The sequence below is a fragment of the Hippocampus comes genome, unplaced genomic scaffold, assembly GCF_001891065.2.
Source record: "Hippocampus comes isolate QL1 unplaced genomic scaffold, H_comes_QL1_v1.1 scaffold501, whole genome shotgun sequence".
Taxonomy (NCBI): Eukaryota; Metazoa; Chordata; class Actinopteri; order Syngnathiformes; family Syngnathidae; genus Hippocampus; species Hippocampus comes.
Genome location: NW_017805779.1, coordinates 382232 through 383114, shown reverse-complemented (window position 1 = coordinate 383114; position 883 = coordinate 382232). Strand labels below are relative to the sequence as shown.

The 883-nt window shown below is 48.1% G+C and overlaps 1 protein-coding gene across 2 annotated transcripts in view; it reads left to right on the top strand.

Annotated features, from left to right (window-relative positions):
* Nucleotides 1-416, top strand: part of tnk2a (tyrosine kinase, non-receptor, 2a) — a 10492-nt gene extending 10076 nt beyond the window's left edge. For both annotated transcript variants that reach the window (XM_019884736.1, XM_019884735.1), the window contains exon 20: nt 206-416. In XM_019884736.1, coding sequence (XP_019740295.1) covers nt 206-212 — 7 coding nt within the window. In that variant the 3' untranslated portion in view covers nt 213-416. The remainder of the gene's footprint in view (nt 1-205) is intronic.
* The last annotated feature ends 467 nt before the right edge of the window (nt 417-883 follow it).

The window sequence follows — 883 nt, the reverse complement described above, 5'->3', positions numbered from 1 at the left end:
CCCCCCCCAGGCTCTCGGAATGTAGCCTGTTTTAAGGGGGTGGTCCCGTCTCGTGAAAATTAGCGACAGCTCGCCTATGGGAGGGATGTTGGTGTTTCAGACAGTAAGATTGAGTAGCTCAGGGATCTGTCGTAGGACCCCCTCAGTTTTGTCTCAAATCCTTTGCGTCCTTGCTTAGACCTGAACCATTTTGTTTTCCTGGCAGGAAGTGACAGCAGCACATGGCGAGGATGACTCATCCACCGAAGGACCAGAGAATGTTCATCTCTTGCATATCTGTACTGTGACGCGCTGCTCGCGCCTCCTGTTGGTGCATTATTCCACACTGGAACTGCTTATTTATTTTCATTAATTTCAGACAACACTGTAAAGCGCCATTCAACAAAGGTGGAAATAAAAGTGATGTGACAGAATGATGTGCGTCACTTCATGCAAGAACTCTGCGGGGGGGGGGAGCAGCAAGTGCAGCTATCATGGAAGTCTTGTCTGAAGCACCCCCGTGGGGTCAAACCTGTGACCTTTCCATTACAGGACAACAATCTCCGCCTGGCTCACATTGATCGCAGTGCATGGTTGCAGCGTTGGATCAGTGTGATCCCTGGAAAGCCTTTCTGATCCGCAACAGCACTAAGCACTCCGCAACGCGGAGGTATTTAAAAAAATAAATAAATAAATAAAAATAGAAATAGTTTGTGCAACACTACTTCGACGCAGATGGAAACAAGCGAGACGGTCCAAATGAACCTCACTTGACTGATTCGATAAAGTGAATTTCTCAAATCGCATGCTTGTGATTAGCAAAGGGGAGGAAACGAAATGCTGAGTCATGGCCAGCCGGCCGCGTCCTCAACTTGTGAACTTCCAGGGTCATTGCTGTCACGTA